This window comes from Gopherus evgoodei, chromosome 1, assembly GCF_007399415.2.
Source record: "Gopherus evgoodei ecotype Sinaloan lineage chromosome 1, rGopEvg1_v1.p, whole genome shotgun sequence".
Classification (NCBI taxonomy): Eukaryota; Metazoa; Chordata; order Testudines; family Testudinidae; genus Gopherus; species Gopherus evgoodei.
Genome location: NC_044322.1, coordinates 269,607,699 through 269,621,775, shown reverse-complemented (window position 1 = coordinate 269,621,775; position 14,077 = coordinate 269,607,699). Strand labels below are relative to the sequence as shown.

The following is a 14,077-nucleotide window of genomic DNA, read 5'->3' as shown; positions in this document are numbered from 1 at the left end:
GCAAAAGCATTCAAACCTTCATTTGTGGGAATAGCTACCCTACTAGGGCCTGTAATATGTGGCACAAACTGAGACTTTCTCTGCTCAGCGGCCAGCTCCAGGTCTAAAGTCTCAGCAGTTCTCCCCATAGGTGTTTTTGTAGTCATTAGGCAAAGTTGCTGGAGGAGCCACAGTGTCATCTGGGGATGAATAGAAGGGATGAGGAGGTCCTGTGGCAGGATACAAATCAGTCTCTTCATCCTCCCATTCTTCGGATCAGAATTTCTGAGGGAGATGCTTTGGAGCTCTCACAGCAGAAGAAAATGTAACCATCTTGGCCTCTTTTCTGCCTTCTTGGATTTTTCACCCCCTTTCAGGTACAGGCAATGGAACCCACATGGGCCTGTGAGGCTACGATATCACTGAGCCATAAGGCTATGGAGGTGATATGCCAGGAGGAACCAGGAAGCAGGAGGCATCCAAGAGATAAAAGGAGTCTCACAAAAATGAAGATGTTGGAAGTGAGAGATCCAAGGATGAACCTTGGTCCTGTTCCTGACAACAACAAGGTTAACTCTGGGCTGCTCTGGCTCCAAAACCTGCTGCACATAGATAGCATGATGTCAGGGACAATAGAAAGGGGCAAGTGGGGGCTTCTTTATTTTGTGCTTAGGAAGTAGTAGTAAGGGCCAAGCTGAAGGGAGGTGTGGACCTCCTCAGTGCTGAAAGGTCCCAGGAAGACACAGACGCCACAGTTGATGCAGAGGGTCCTGATGCTGAAATATCCAAGGTAGAAGAGGCTGCAGCACTTGGCACTGAGGAAGCAGGATGGGCTGCTCTGCTGTCAAGGATATGGCTGATGTATCTAGAGTAATATTGAAAGAGTAATATGCCTGGGGCTTCTTTACATTTTTGTCTTCACCAGTGAGGGAGAACCCTGATACTGTAATGGGAAGCAGTCTCTGGGCCTGCTTCAAGAGCTGGACACAGAGGTAGAGGTAGCGCTTTTAGAAGGAGCTGATTCCTTATTGCCCATGACACTTGGCTTTGGAGAAGAGGACAGTCAGGTTGATTGGCTCTGAAAGGATGATTTCCCAATATCCTTGGCATGGATTCCAGGGACTTGGGGGTCTGTGTCTCTGCCCATTGGGGAACCAGTGGTGTCATAGTATAATTCCCAACTCTGGACCTTAGTGTCCAGGATATGGGTACTAGCCTAAAGTCCTCTAAGCTTAATTACCAGCTTAGATTCTGTAGTGTTGCCACCAATCAGGAATTCCAGGGCCTGATACCCTCTGGTCCCCCCCAAACCCTTCCCTGGGGACCCCCAAGACCCAGATTCCTTGAGTCTCACAACAAAGGGGAATGAATCATTTCCCTTCCCCCTCCTTTCTTCCTCCCAGCTCTTTCCCGCCCTGGGTACACTAGGAGACCACCGTGATTCAACTCCTTAAATCACCACACCGAGAGGAATGTTACCTTCTCCCTCCCTTCTTCCCTGGAGAGAGATACAGAGATAAATGCAGAGAGCGGGTTTTTCTTCCCTCCTCCCTTTCCTTTCTCCCAGCAATTCCCTAGTGAGTGCAGACTCCCGTCCCTGGAGTCTTACAAAAGATAACCAAAAAAATCAATTAGATTCTAAAAAAGAGGAAAACTTTAATAAAGAAGGAAAAACATCAAAATTGTCTCTGTAATCAAGATGGTAAATATACAGGGTTTTTATAGCTTATAGACAATAGAAAGAAGCTTTCTCCAGCAGTAACACAATTTAAGCTACTTCCAGCAAGTACACATCTGCAAATAAAGAAAAACAAGTTAAAAGACTGTAACCGCCTTTTTACTTACTTACTATTCTGAATAGATAAGAGACTGTAGCAGGGAGATTGGCAGAAACCTGGTTGCACCTCTAGTCCCGTCCAGGACCCAGAGAGAACAACGCACAAACCCAAAACCCACAAACAAAGGCTTCCCTCCACCTAGATTTGAAAGTATCTTGTTTCCTGATTGGTCCTCTGGTCAGGTGTTTGGGTCTCTGTTTGTTAACCCTTTACAGGTAAAAGAGACATTAACCCTTAACTATCTGTTTATGACAAGTGGTCCAGCATCCTGATTCAACCATGTGAGACGGAGATCTCAGTGTGGCTTTCTCTGGTGTTTCTGCCCTTGAGGATGTTGCCTTTATGATTCTCTGTAAAAGATGTAATTGAGGCAGCTACCTAGGGCTTGACAGTGTGAGAACTAAGGGATTTACAAATTGGGCTCCAGCCTGGAACATGCCCTTTTCCTTAATGGAAGAGGGATCTCATGTGGTCATCTGTGATGGATGTTAAACTACCAAACAAAAAACAGGGCTGAAGTCCACTGTCTTGGCTTTGACCATTGAAAGGGTGTGCACGTCAGCACTGGAAACACTTGATGGAGGCTAAGGAGGATGTTAAGTGCCCAGTGGATCAGGAATCTAACACAGACTCTATCTCTAACTGTATTTAAAACAAGCAGCTGCATACAGAAAAAGAGCAAATTCTCCTGAGAGGGCAAAGCAAAGATCAAAAGGGAAGTGGCATGCCCTGTCAGTGCCGACTCGCTGCCTACAGCGGTTTGAAGGAACGGAGTGGTTGTTGGATCAGCACCTCCTTTTATGCTCTCGGGGGCATGAAGAACGGGCAAGGTGCACACACAGCCCCAACAGACATGGCCCTCCAGAACGTGCTGCGCTCATGTGCCCCAGCAGGGGCGCTGGAACCATTAGTATAGTGGGTGTGCTGAGAGCCACTGAACCAAACTGTAAACCCTGGATATGATGGAAACCACTTCAAAGCAGTCAGGACCTAAACCCAAGGCACCTCTACAGTGGGGACCCACAGGGCAATCCTCCCAGGAGCTCCATTCCTCTCAGCACTCGCTTTCCCGCCTCAAAGCCCCATTGGCTGAAATCTTCTGTCACTCTTGCCTCTACTCCAGTCAGCTTCCTCAGGCTGGGGGTGGGGCTAAACGCCAACTGCCAAACCTCAGCTGCCACAGAACCTTGTGGAACCTTTCGACTCCAAGATTCCAGGTTCCTGATTGGAGCCTCTCCCTCCCAATCAGGTTCGGGCAGGGGTGGGACTTTCTCACAATCTCCATGCTTCCAGCTCAGGCTGAAGTTCACTTTCTTCTGTGGTGTTTAAAAGCGGCTGCTGGTGTGCAAGGCCCCAGATGTGTATAACATGATATCTTATGACCCCCTCTGGCAGTCAGGTCCCACATCCCTCTCTTCTGTCCCCTCAGAGATCGGATCGCATGAACTAGCTGTCTCCCCCTCCCTCACAGCTACAGATCAAGTCACACGTTCTTACCGTTTCTCTTCCATCAGTCCATACAACAAATCTCCAGACTTCCTTTAAAGGAAATGCAGTTTAGCCCATGATGGTGGGAGCAGGACACAGGCTGTTCTGATAGTTACAGGGTGGGTGCTGTGGTTGTTTTCAGCCATGTCAGCGTGCCTCAAGACAAGCTGCAAGACCCCCTGAAATATCCAATCACTATGTAGACAGTGTGGTTTGGTGGTAACAGCAGGGGAGTGGGCATTAGGACTCCTATCTGTGCCACTGACTGGTTGTATGACCTCAGGCAAGCCACTTAACCTCTCTCTGCCTCACTGTCCCCATCTGTAAAATGGGGATAATATTTACTTTTCAGGGAGCTTGCGAGGCTTCAGTAATGCTTATAAGGTGCTTTGAGATCCTCTGATGAACCCTGGCACACCATTAATTATGAGGCGGCCTGGTGGCCATTACTCCTGACACTGAGTGTCGCCTCTGAGCCATGGCTGTGTTGGCTTTAGCAACTTGCCTGCTGCTTCTGTTCTTTTCCTGGAGCTTGTCCTTTTACCAGCAGAATGCGGAAAAACCAGTTCTGTGGTTAATTGCTGCACTTCCCTTCACGCCCACACAGTCGGCCTTCTCCTCCTCCTCAGCCTGCATACACCTCTGTCTCTTTCACTCTGCTGAACTCTGTCAATCTAACAGGGTTTGCTCTCCGCTTTTATTAACCCTATTGGTCCCCTGCCCCAAGCTCCTTCTCCCTTGGGCGAGTCAGTGGGCTTGATCACAGGTAGCTGCCTTCCTGGCCCTGCCCTACCCAAGGGCAGCTATTGGAGACAATGGCTGAAAAGGATGACAAGAATATGAAAGCCCTAAAAGAGGTGTGGAGGAGAGCAGAGAATGCCTTGTGCGCAGACTGTGGGAAGCCAGGTGAGTCTCTGGGGCTCAGTAACACGGGTGGGGGAACAGGCTGCAGCGGAGAGAAGGGGACATTTAGCAGAGATGGGTCCATATTGGAGCTTGGTGTTGGGGAGAGAGTTCCACAGGAAGGGGAGCTGGAGTAGCCAGTTTTGGGGAGGAAGCCGAGGAGTAGGTGTCAGAAACTGTCTAGCCTTGGGGGAGCAGTATATCAGGTTGTGGTGGTTTGATATGGGCTGTCTGGAGGAGTTCTCCTCCATGGAGGGGAAGGTATGGTGGGGGAGTCATTGACCTAGCTGGACACTAGGTGCAGGGATTTGTTTTGTGTGTGTGGAGATGGTACCTGGGTAGAAGAGATCCTACTGTGCGCAGTGGAGGAAGAACAGGGACATCCCACCCCTTGAAGAGCAGAAAGATGGGGAGATTTTGCAACCACGCCACCTTGGGCTGCTGTCATGTCAGATCTGAGTAATTATTTGGGGTCAGGCCCAGTCAGGACTTGACAGAGAAGCTTCTAAAGAAATTGCATATGCTGCAAAAAGTGATGTGAGTGATTCAGAAAGCCATCCTTGGAGCCAGCACTGAATCAATGTCCTGCCATGGAGATATTGTTCTACTGGAAGTGCCATCTTTTGAAAGGAATAGAAATCCAAGGTCTTAATCCTGGAGGAACGTTAAAAGACCCAATGGCACTTTCAGCAAAATGAGGGCGTTAGCCCCAAATTCAATTTTTGGTAATCAATCACATTTTACCTTCCTAAATTCCTACTCGTTTCAGTTGAGTTCAGTGTTGTTCTTCACTTCTTGTGTTGAACAGTGAGGTGTGTTGCTGTGCATTGTTAAATAGCTGCCATATTCCACTCCAGAGGTGGCTGCATTTCTGTATTGGGTGGCTGATTCTGAGAGAGAGAGAATCCATAAATTTTTTGCAGATCATTCAAAATAAAAGGCACAATATAGATATAAGATAATTATCCTACTGCTTGGAACAGCAGGAAGGATAGAATGATAGTGATGTATTTTATTAGCTGGTGTCTATTCCCCAGCAAGTGACTAACTCAGCTCACATGAAATTGAGGTTATACAGCCCTCCTCATCTATTTCCCTGGGAGCCTTGACAGCACATTTCTCAGTCATGGCATATCTCCCTTGAGTATCTGCCACTGATCCCCTTTTTATTTACCTCCAGACCCTGACTGGGCATCTCACACTTTGGGTGTCTTTATCTGCCTGAGCTGCTCAGGGATCCACCGCAATATCCCTAACATTAGCAAAGTAAAATCCTTGAGGATGGACCACTGGGACGAGGCCCAGGTGCAGGTGAGAGTCTTCCTACCTGCGTCCCTGCTGCAGTGCAAGTCAAGTCGTTGTTCTTTGTCCATAACACTCAATTTCTTGGGTCCTGGGAAAGTGAAACCACATGATCAGGCCTTTTGAGTCATGCTGTTGGACATTCATTTTAATTTCATAACTAGCCTCTTTGCTAGTAGTTGGGTTTTAATACCACAGTGGAGAGGATTCCCCCCAACCCATTCCTCCCCAAGCTGATGGACGATGCACTTACCTTTGGGGGGCAGAGTGAAGCAGTGGTTCTGCATTATTCCTACACCATGTTATTTTATGACTAGGGTGGAAGTCTGCTTGAAACATACCCTGACAAGACACAGGGTCCCCTTTGTTGCACACAACTGATTCCCCACCTGGAGACCAGGCCCTAGGTCTTGCATAGGACTCAATAGTCCAAGCATGACACCTCTTCCACCTCCACCTTGGAAGACTCTACGGCACTCTGGGAAAAACTTCCAAATAGTGCTGGATCTATAGGAGCTTGACTTCTCCACCCACTGTTCCCCTGGGCATTCATCAGGACTCCCAGACAGTCATGCAAAATCATCCGTATAGCACCACTCTTTGGAGAGGAGCTGAGAACTCTGGGATATGTTCCCAAAAGGCTTTGCTGCTGCCACAGTACACGGGATGGAACAGCAAGAGCACTAAACAAATGTACAAATGTCAAGTGTATATGCATTGCCCCCATGTTAACCACTTTTAGGATAATTACATTGGGCTCAGTACAATCGATGTAAGTCTCTTATGTCAGACCAGGCCTTTGAGACTTGATAGACACCGACCCTTGTGCAGTCACTCATCCAGGGACATTTCAGTGGTTGGGAAAGGGAATCTGCTTAGATGGCTACACCCAGCCTGTGGGGGGTGGGAAAGGCCCACAGTGAAATTTGCATCAAAGGGAAGGCACTGACTCTCTTGTCTTATTTTGCAGTTCCTGGAGCAGCATGGGAACGCAGTGGCTAAAGCCACATACGAGGCTCACATCCCCATTTACTATTACCAGCCAACCCACGCCGACTGCCAGTAAGACTAATTACTTAAAAGAGGGCGATCACTTCTGGGATCCTTCAGTCTGTCACTAAGCCCCACATTGTGTCACTCCACAGAGTCCTGAGAGAGCAGTGGATACGGGCCAAGTATGAACGCAAGGAATTCACCGAGCCAGGGAGACAGCTGCCGTATTCCAACGGTAAGAGCACGGCATGGATTTATCCCTCACATTTATACTGCCCCAGCCCTGGGCTGGGTGTTGACAGGGCACTATCATGAGAAAGCTTACAGCACTGACATCTCTGCTGGCCCTGTCAGCACTACTGTGAAGGAGCTCCCATGCTGGCTTGTACTTACAGGACGTTATTTTGAGGAAGCTCATGGTGCTGGCATCTTGGCTGGGCACTGCCACAAGGAAGGTCACAGCACCACTATCCCAGCTGGCACTGATGTGCTGGTCTGGCCAGGGCCCCAGGCTAAGAAATCACTGTCTTCCTCTATCCCACTCACAATAACCACAGTGGTCATGGATAAAGTTCTCCTGTCAGTGCAGCAAAGCGAACTCCTGCACCCGAGGGCATGCAGAACGAAGCAGGCAGAGCTCTGGGTCACTGCCAAGTGTCTAAGTGTGGCAGGCTGGGAGGCTGAGGTGTACATGCAGAGAGCAAGCTCTCTCACACAGCCTGGCCTCTCTGTTCCTAGGGTTGAAGGAAGGGATCCTATGGAAACGGGGCCGGGATAACGGGCAGTTCTTACCCCGCAAGTTTCTCTTGTCTGAGCGAGATGGGTGTCTCAAGTATTTTGCCAAACCGGACGTGAGTATAGTCTACTTGAAGGACAGCTCCTGCCTTTCAGTGCATCTCAACCTGGGGAGAGTGCCCCCTGCTGGTGCCAGGGAGACATTTCTATTCTCCCCACACAGTCCTAAGGACTCCCCTTGCACCCTCAGAGTCCCCCACACTGGGACACAGCATCCCTTACTGGTAAAAGGGAGATAATTTCCATTCACTACATTCCCAGAAGGATTCTCCCTTGGTGCTGCCAGCACAGCCCAAGCTGGGGAGCAAGCCCCTATCTCGTGCCATGGACACATCACTTTTCTCCCCTTCACAGTCAATGCGCCCAAACCTCTGACACACTCCCTCTGCTGGTGCTAGAAAAGCCTTTCCACGCTCCCTGCCCTGAGCACTCCTCTCCGCTTGCCTTGTCAGTGCCTCTCAGTCTCTAGCCAATGGTTTCTATCCCATCTGTATCTTTAGGGCCAGATCTCACGATTCCATTTCCTTTCTCAGGCAAAAGAGCCCAAAATAAATATTAAAATTGACACCATCAATGCCACATTCCAGCCAGTGAAGATCAAGAACCCCAATGGCCTGCAGATCAGCTACCTCAAGGACAACAAGACCCGCAATATCTTCCTCTACCATGAGGATGGAAAGGTATTGGGGCCTGTCCTAGCCCCAGACAGCAATCCCAGCCTTCAGCAGTAGCAGGTGCTGGAGGGAATGGTGTAGGAAAATGCTGGCAGAATCACCGTACTAACTGTTGTGGAAGTGCTGCATGTGTGTGTGCGGGGGTGGGGGTGTCACTGGAGGGAAAGGGGCAGGAGGATTGGCTGGGGGATGAGTTGCTGTATAATTTAGGAGACACTGTAGAGACTGGTATATAGGCTTTTGGGAGGAAATGGAGGAATGCTGTGAGAGTGTGGGCCATGGGAGGAGCTCTTACATATTCCCAAGATGCTGTTCGGAGGGATGGATTGGGTGGGTCAGCACTGGTCAGTCTGAAGCTCTCTCTCCTGTGCTGCTTCCCTCCCCAGGAGATAGTGGACTGGTTCAATGCGATACGCGCAGTGCAGGTTCATTACCTGAAGGTGGCATTTCCTGTGGCCAGTGACAATGAGGTAAGAGATCACCTGAGAGTAATAACCAGCCCCCCCTGCTGGTATCCGTATCTAACACTACCCAGATAGAGGAATTTATCTGTTCTCTCAGAGTCCTCTGGGGAAGAACTTACTATTGTGACTTGGCTAATGTTCCCTCTAATTTTTTACATCCATGTGCGGAATGAATTTTGCTATGTGCACCAATATGGAAGTGATGTGTGGCAGGAGTGGGGCTGAGGGGTTCAGAGTGTGGGAGGGGGCTCAGAGCTGGGGCAGGGGGTTGGGGTGTGTGGGGGGATGAGGGCTCTGGCTGGGAGTGTGGGCTCTAGTGTGGGGCCGGGCATGAGGGGTTTGGGATGCAGGAGGGGACTCAGGGTTAGGGCAGAGGGTTGGAGTGTGGGGCGGTGGCAGTGATGGCTCTGCCTGGGGATGCAGGCACTGGGCTGAGGATGAGGGGTTTGGGAAGGGGCTCATGGCTAGGGCAGAGGGTTGGGGCTCTGGGGTGGGGACAGGGATGAGGGGTTTGGGATGCAGGCTGCCTCAGGGCTGTGGTGGGGAAAGAGGACTCCCCCCGGCTCTCTCTCGCTACAGCAACCCAGGGCTTGGGGAGAGTGCTTCTTCCAGCCATGGCAGCTCTGAGGCCGGGGCTGGGGGAGACATGCTTCTCCCTACGGTGGCAGCTCTGGGGCCAGCGGAGAGACACCTCTCCCTGCTGCGTGCCTGCATGGCCCTTGATAGCCTGCTGCGCGGCTGCACAGCTTAGAGGGAACTTAGGATGCCAAGCTAACAGAGGTGCAGTTAGAGGGGCCTGAGATGGGCAGAGAAGAGCTGCTCTCTGACATACCCCACGGAGACAGCCCTCTCCCCGACAAAGCAGGGAAGATGACATTAGCAGATGGAACTTAGAAGGGGATTAAGATCATGAGAAGGAGGGAGAAGAGAGGAGTTGAAGCGCTGAGGGCACAGTGAGAGGGAGGGAGTGAACAAGAAGAACCAGCTAAAGTGAAAGGTGTGCTGGGATATACCATTCTCCTTTTATGCAGATCAAAAGCCGACTAATGCAGAAATTCCTGAAGGAGGGGTACATGGAGAAGACTGGTCCCAGGGTAAGATGGGATGGCACAAGGAATCTAATTGAGGGGGAGTTGCCACAGAGGCACAAGGGTTCCTGACCTGCCCGAGTTCATTTCAGCATTCTCATGTTTGTCTTCATATCCCCAGACTTCTCAAAGATCCGTGGCAATGCTGCTTTGTGCCTCAGCTAGGGCACAGCCGGGGTCTCATTGGGGAACAGTGAGGGTGGCAATGAGGAGATGCAAAATTAGATGAACATGGAGTGAATTCCTCACTCATCCCGCAAGAGTGGGTTTATTAAGTGTATGTACATGCGTGCATGTGGACCTTGGAGACTGACCTTCCCTGTCACCTGAACTCAGGGGCCCTTTGGGTGAGAAGTCTGTATGTTGGTGGAGACGCTCAGGATTGAAAGAACATGGGTGCTGAATCCCCATCTCACCTCCGCAGAAGTGGGCTCCCTCCAGGGCAGGGATTTTGAGCCCAGTTTGTGTGTCTAGATCAGAGTTGGGCAAACTATGGCCCATGGGCCACATCCAGCCCTCGGGACTGTCCTGCCTGGCCCCCGAGCTCCTGTCCCGGGAGGCTAGCCCTGGCCCCTCCCCCTCCCCCACTGTCCCCCCTTCCCCACAGCCTCAGCTCGCTTGCTCCGCCGCAGGCGCAATGCTCTGGGCAGCAGGGCTGTGAGCTCCTGGGGCAGCACAGCTGCAGAGCTCGGTCTCTGTGCTGCGTGGTGGCAGTGGTGTGGCCTGGCCGCACTGCCAGCCACCGGTGCTCCGGGCAGTGTGGTAAGGGAACACAGAGCAGGGGGGCTGGACAGAGGGCAGGGGACTTTGGGTGGTGGTCAGGGGGCAAGGGTGTGGATGGGGTCGGGGCGGAGAACAGGGGGTTGAATGGGGGCAGGGGTTCAGGAGAGGCAGTCAGGAAGGATGGGTGGCAGGGGGCAGTCAGGGGCAGGGGGTCCAGGGGCAGTCAGGGGACAGGGAAAAGGGATGGTTGGATGCGCAGGGGTCCCGGGGGGGGGCCCATCAGGAATGAGAGGAGGGGTTGAATGGAGCAGCGGGGGTCAAGGAGTGGTCAGGGGACAGGGAGTGGGGATGTGTGGATGGGGCAGGGGTCCTGGGGGACCAGCAGGGAATGGGGGGGTTGGATGGGGCAGGAGTCCCAGGGGGGCAGATAGGAGGTGGAGGCCAGGCCACGATCCCCTCTCCTAACTGGCTCTCCATACAATTTACAAAACCTGATGTGGCTCTCAGGCCAAAAAGTTTGCCCACCCCATGTCTAAATCAGGGATAGGTAACCTATGGCATGTGTCCTGTGTCACACTGCCCAGGTCCTGGCAGGGCGGCTCCAGGCACCAGCACACCAAGCGCGTGCCTGAGGCAGCAAGCAGCGGGGGCGGCCTGCTGGTCGCAGTGAGGGCAGCAGTCAGGCAGCATTTGGCCGTGTTTTGGTGGCAGGTACGCTGAAGGCCCAGGAACGGCGGACCTCCCGCAGGCGTGCTGCTGAAAGCCACCTGAATACTGTGCTTGGAGAGCCAAAATACATAGATCTGCCCCTGGGTCCTGGCCACCGGTCCAGGGGGCTCTGCATTTTAATTTAATTTTAAATGAAACTTCTTAAACATTTTAGTATCAGAGGGGTAGCCGTGTTAGTTAGGATTCTTTGCTGTGTAAACATTTTAAAAACCTTATTTTCTTTACATACAACAACAGTTTAGTTATGCATTATAGACGTACAGAAGGAGCCTTTCTAAAAACATTAGAATGTATTACTGGCATGTGAAACCTTAAATTAGAGTGAATAAATGAAGATTCAGCACACCTCTTTTGAAAGGTTGCTGACCCCTGGTCTAGATGAAGCCCCGGATTTAAATGAAATGCAGTAGCAATTCCCCTCTCTCCCCCGCAGAGGGCACTCTCCTCCTATAAATGTTCCCTCTTCACCTCCACAGCAGAGAGAGGCCTTCAGGAAGCGCTGGTTCACCTTGGATCACCGCAGACTCATGTACTTCAAGGATCCATTGGTAAGTAGCGTGACCAGACAGCAAGTGTGAAAAATTGGGACAGGCGGTGGGGGGTAATAGGAGCCTATATAAAAAAAAGACCCAAAAATCGGGACTGTCCCTATAAAATCAGGACATCTGGTCACCCTATTGGTAAGTCAGAACTTGGATTGCATCCAGCTCTATTGTGCTGTGCTCTGGGGCAAAAAACAGCCAAAGGGTCCCTTTCCCTAGTGGGGTGGAGGCGAGACAGAACTCCCCAAATGTCCATCAACAGATGCTTGGCCTCCCCATTCCACACACTTCTCTTCCTCAGCACCCAGTCATTCCAAGCCCTGTGCTTGCATCAGTTCTGCGAGCAATGGGAACTGGGTTATAATAGCGATATGGTGGAAGTAACTCTATCTCAGGATAGTAGGAAGGGGACAGGAGACCCTTCTTATTCAGCCACCCTCTGTGTAATCCCCCTTAATGCCCTTCTAGAACCTCCAGTTCCTCACGCCATATTCTTTGGTCTCTTGTTCCAAAGATCATTGCTCATCCCCACCCCCTACTTCCCAGATCCCATCCCCTCTTAGTTGCTTCCTCCGTGTATAACTCCCCGTGGTGTTCTGAACCACCAGTTCCCTTTATCCCGTTTGTTGTCACCCCTCCTTAGACCATCAGCACTCATCTGCTCTGCCCCATCTCCCAAACTCCCCTAGCTCAGGCGCTGCTGGGACCATGTCTGTTTGGATGCCTGCGAATTCCTCCCCAGGACACATGTGCCTTTCTCTCCTGCTGTGTAGGATGCATTTGCTAAAGGCGAGGTGTTCGTGGGCAGTAGGGAGCATGGATACAGTGTCAAGCAAGGGCTGCCAGCGGGGGCTCAGGGCAGCTTCTCCTGGCAGTATGGCCTCACCATTGTCACCCCTGACCGGGAATATCTCTTCACCTGTGAGACAGAGTGCGACCAGCAGGACTGGATTGCTGCCTTCAGTTGGGTCATTGAACAGCCCATGACTCCCCAGGAGTATGCAAGTAAGTGCCAGGATGGTGTTCACTTCTCTCCTCCTGCGCCTGCCCACCAGCCTCATAACAGAGAGAACTGAGGCTGGCCTGTCTCCCTGCTCTGATATACCCTCTATTTGCCTTCCCTACAGTTGAAGCCTACTTTAAGCTCAGCTCTTAGGAACCCCCTGGAGAACTGGACTGCAACTCTACTCTGCCTTAGCCCTTTGGGAGGGTGCTATGGGAGAGAAGAGGAGCTGTGCACCTGAGAATCTACACTTTCCCAGTACCTCATGGTTTAGAGCACTTTTTCTTAAACAGATCAACCAACCTCCCTTTGTTGAGGGGGAGAGAGGGGGGGAAATCAGGCTGTACCCCTTTAAATGGAAGACACATTTCAAGACTGAACACTCAAAGCAACCAGTCACTGAGACCACTCCTAAGCAATGTTGTGATTGGACTGGAGACTAGAAGGGCCTGTCATCCAGTCAGGCTTTGAAGGTTTGAGTACCAGGAGTGGTGAAGGGTTGGGGAGGGGGTGTTGTCTTTTAAACTTCCGTTATTGCACCTTACTGGAAAAGGGAAAGCTACCATAAAAGTGGAAACAAACAGTTTTTAAGCACTCATTCAACATGGGTGGTTTGCAGGGTGGAGTGCAGCTCTGGCAGAGAGTGTAGTCTAGAAGCAATTATAACATTACAAGGAAACGGCTTCTCAGTTGCTTAGGGAGAATTGAATTTTTCTGGAAATATGATGATGTTTGACATTTTACCATCATAAATCTGGGAAGAACATGTAGAAAATTAGTTCTCCAGCCAGGGCTGGCACCTTCTTTTTCATTGACCAAGCCAGCTGCACACAATAACCCAACTCAACAACTATCAAGTCACATATTCACAGGCAACCTTCCTCCAAAATTTTCTGCAAAGATTAAAGAACTGGTGTATATTTGCATATATAAATTAGGGAATCACTGATATGAGTATGGGGAAGACACTATATGACTATCGGCATTATGGCAAAGGCTGAGACTGTTTTCATTCTGAGCTGTACATTTTAACACTTGTGTGCGTTCCATGATAATACTACTTAGCTCTTATCTAGTGCTTTTTAGCAGTAGACCCCAAAGCACTTTACAAAGGAACAAGTATCATTATCCCCAGTTTACAGATGGACTGAGGCACAGGGAGATGAAGTAACTTACTCAAGGTCACCCAGCAGACCATGACAGAGCTGAAAACAGAACCCAGGTCTCCTGAGTGCTAGTTCAATGTTCTATCCATTAGGCCACACTGCCTCCATAGAAGTGCAATACTCTGGACTGGCATGTGGGTTCATGTTCTCCTATTAGTGCCTGGCCCCAACAGTATAAACAACCTGCTACTTATACATAAAGGAGTTCTTCATTAGCTCAAGCAGAAAAGATCTGTGTTTTGGATCCTGGAAGTTGCAGGTTCAACACCTTCTGATGTCTCCATGGTTTATGACACAAGCAGCATGTGTATGTACATAGCGTCTATGAACAGAGGCTAACTGGAGTTAATGGTGCACTCAGTAATGTAATAAGCTCAGAAAGAAATGAAT

The 14,077-nt window shown here is 50.5% G+C and overlaps 1 protein-coding gene across 1 annotated transcript; it reads left to right on the top strand.

Annotated features, from left to right (window-relative positions):
* Nucleotides 1–2,035: 2,035 nt before the first annotated feature.
* On the top strand, nucleotides 2,036–13,655 carry LOC115642410 (arf-GAP with dual PH domain-containing protein 1-like). The gene is made up of 11 exons (XM_030545851.1): nucleotides 2,036–4,211; nucleotides 5,389–5,519; nucleotides 6,481–6,572; nucleotides 6,656–6,738; nucleotides 7,242–7,354; nucleotides 7,832–7,978; nucleotides 8,359–8,442; nucleotides 9,468–9,530; nucleotides 11,453–11,524; nucleotides 12,292–12,523; nucleotides 12,646–13,655. Exons 1-11 carry the CDS (start codon nucleotides 4,121–4,123, stop codon nucleotides 12,672–12,674), a joined length of 1,137 nt encoding a protein of 378 aa, XP_030401711.1. The 5' UTR covers nucleotides 2,036–4,120; the 3' UTR covers nucleotides 12,675–13,655.
* The last annotated feature ends 422 nt before the right edge of the window (nucleotides 13,656–14,077 follow it).